This window comes from Morone saxatilis, unplaced genomic scaffold (genome assembly GCF_004916995.1).
Source record: "Morone saxatilis isolate NCDOM2014 unplaced genomic scaffold, NCSU_SB_2.0 Contig21, whole genome shotgun sequence".
NCBI classification, from domain to species: Eukaryota; Metazoa; Chordata; class Actinopteri; family Moronidae; genus Morone; species Morone saxatilis.
In genome coordinates this window covers 1,735,312-1,736,519 of record NW_023339774.1, presented here as the reverse complement: position 1 = coordinate 1,736,519, position 1,208 = coordinate 1,735,312, and the positions used below count along the sequence as shown (strand labels likewise).

At 51.7% G+C, this 1,208-nt stretch overlaps 1 protein-coding gene across 1 annotated transcript in view; it reads right to left on the bottom strand.

Moving 5' to 3' along the window:
* ier5l (immediate early response 5-like) overlaps nucleotides 1-693 on the bottom strand; it is a 2,535-nt gene extending 1,842 nt beyond the window's left edge. Inside the window, exon 1 of the mRNA XM_035668494.1 lies at nucleotides 1-693. This exon is cut by the window's left edge and continues 1,842 nt beyond it. Within this exon, the coding sequence (XP_035524387.1) occupies nucleotides 1-537 (537 nt within the window). The 5' untranslated portion in view covers nucleotides 538-693.
* Nucleotides 694-1,208: the final 515 nt, after the last annotated feature.

Genomic DNA, 1,208 nt, shown 5'->3' with positions numbered 1-1,208 from the left:
CACCACATGCGTGTCCAAGTCCAGCACTGTGGTTTTGTTGCAGTGCGCGCTGCTGTTCGCGGGGAACTGGTCGCAGTGTGACACAGGGGAAGCCTCCATGCAGCAGCTCCGGTAGTACGAGGGCTCCGGCTCTTTGCAGTCTTCCTCGCAGCCGGGGAGAGCGCTCGCCGTCCGGGCGTGCGCCGCTGGCTGCGCTGCGTCTCGGTGGCACGCAGAGCCGCACAGACTCGCCTCTTCGCCGCAGCAAGCAGCCCGCGCCTGCTCCTCATCGTCGGCGTCCTCCGCGTCCAGATCCAGCGGGTTGAGCTCCTGGATCTCGTTGCAGACCGTCATCACCTCCTCGTACTGCTGCATCCTGTAGATCTCCGCGTATTTCTCCTTGATGTAGACCTGCCTGGCGTTCCTCAGTACATACGAGACCAGCAGGTTTTTGTGCAGCTTGATCCCCCCTCTCTGCGTCCTGGAGTTGTGGATCTTCATTAAGGAAATGGAGATCAGGCTTTGCGCGTCCACTGCGCATTCCATGGTGTTGATCATTGTTATGTTCGCCCGGTCCACCTCCAGCTCCTCTCCGGGAGAGGAAACCCGACTGTCGGCTATCTCAATGGGGATCGTTTTGTTCGAGGAGAAAGGTTCAAGTGAGCTCTGTGGAGAAACATCGGACACAACGATCCGCCTCCCGCACAGAGTCAGCAATCATTTGCAGATGGCCTGAAAGCAGAATATATATAGCTAAGGCGAAGGACCCGCCCTCTTCAGGGAGAGCCAATCAACTGCCTGGGATCTGTTGAGTGACAGAGTGGCGCTCTGGAAATATGTGGCTCTCGACCAATCAGCGCCAGGCGGTTCCTCTGTACTATTCAAATTCCACCCAGGCTGTCTAACAGGAATGTCCTCATTTCAGCTGCACCATAGCTGAGACTTCCAGAAAAGCAGTCAGTATTCCGGGTATACATGCTCTTTAGTTCAGCCAGTTAAATTATTCTAATTTTACATTTTTGACAAAGATAGATGAAGCATAACTTAGGTTTGTCCCTGAACTGTAGCCTTTAACAAAGACAGACAGACAGAAGAAACAAAGAAATCAGTCTCATTAGGCGAAAAGAAGATTTGCACACAAAACAATGGTCCTTTAAATCATTTCGTTTTGAGATAATGCGATAAAATGTGTTATTTTTGTTCTTAGTTTTGTTCAGTTCAGCACATAA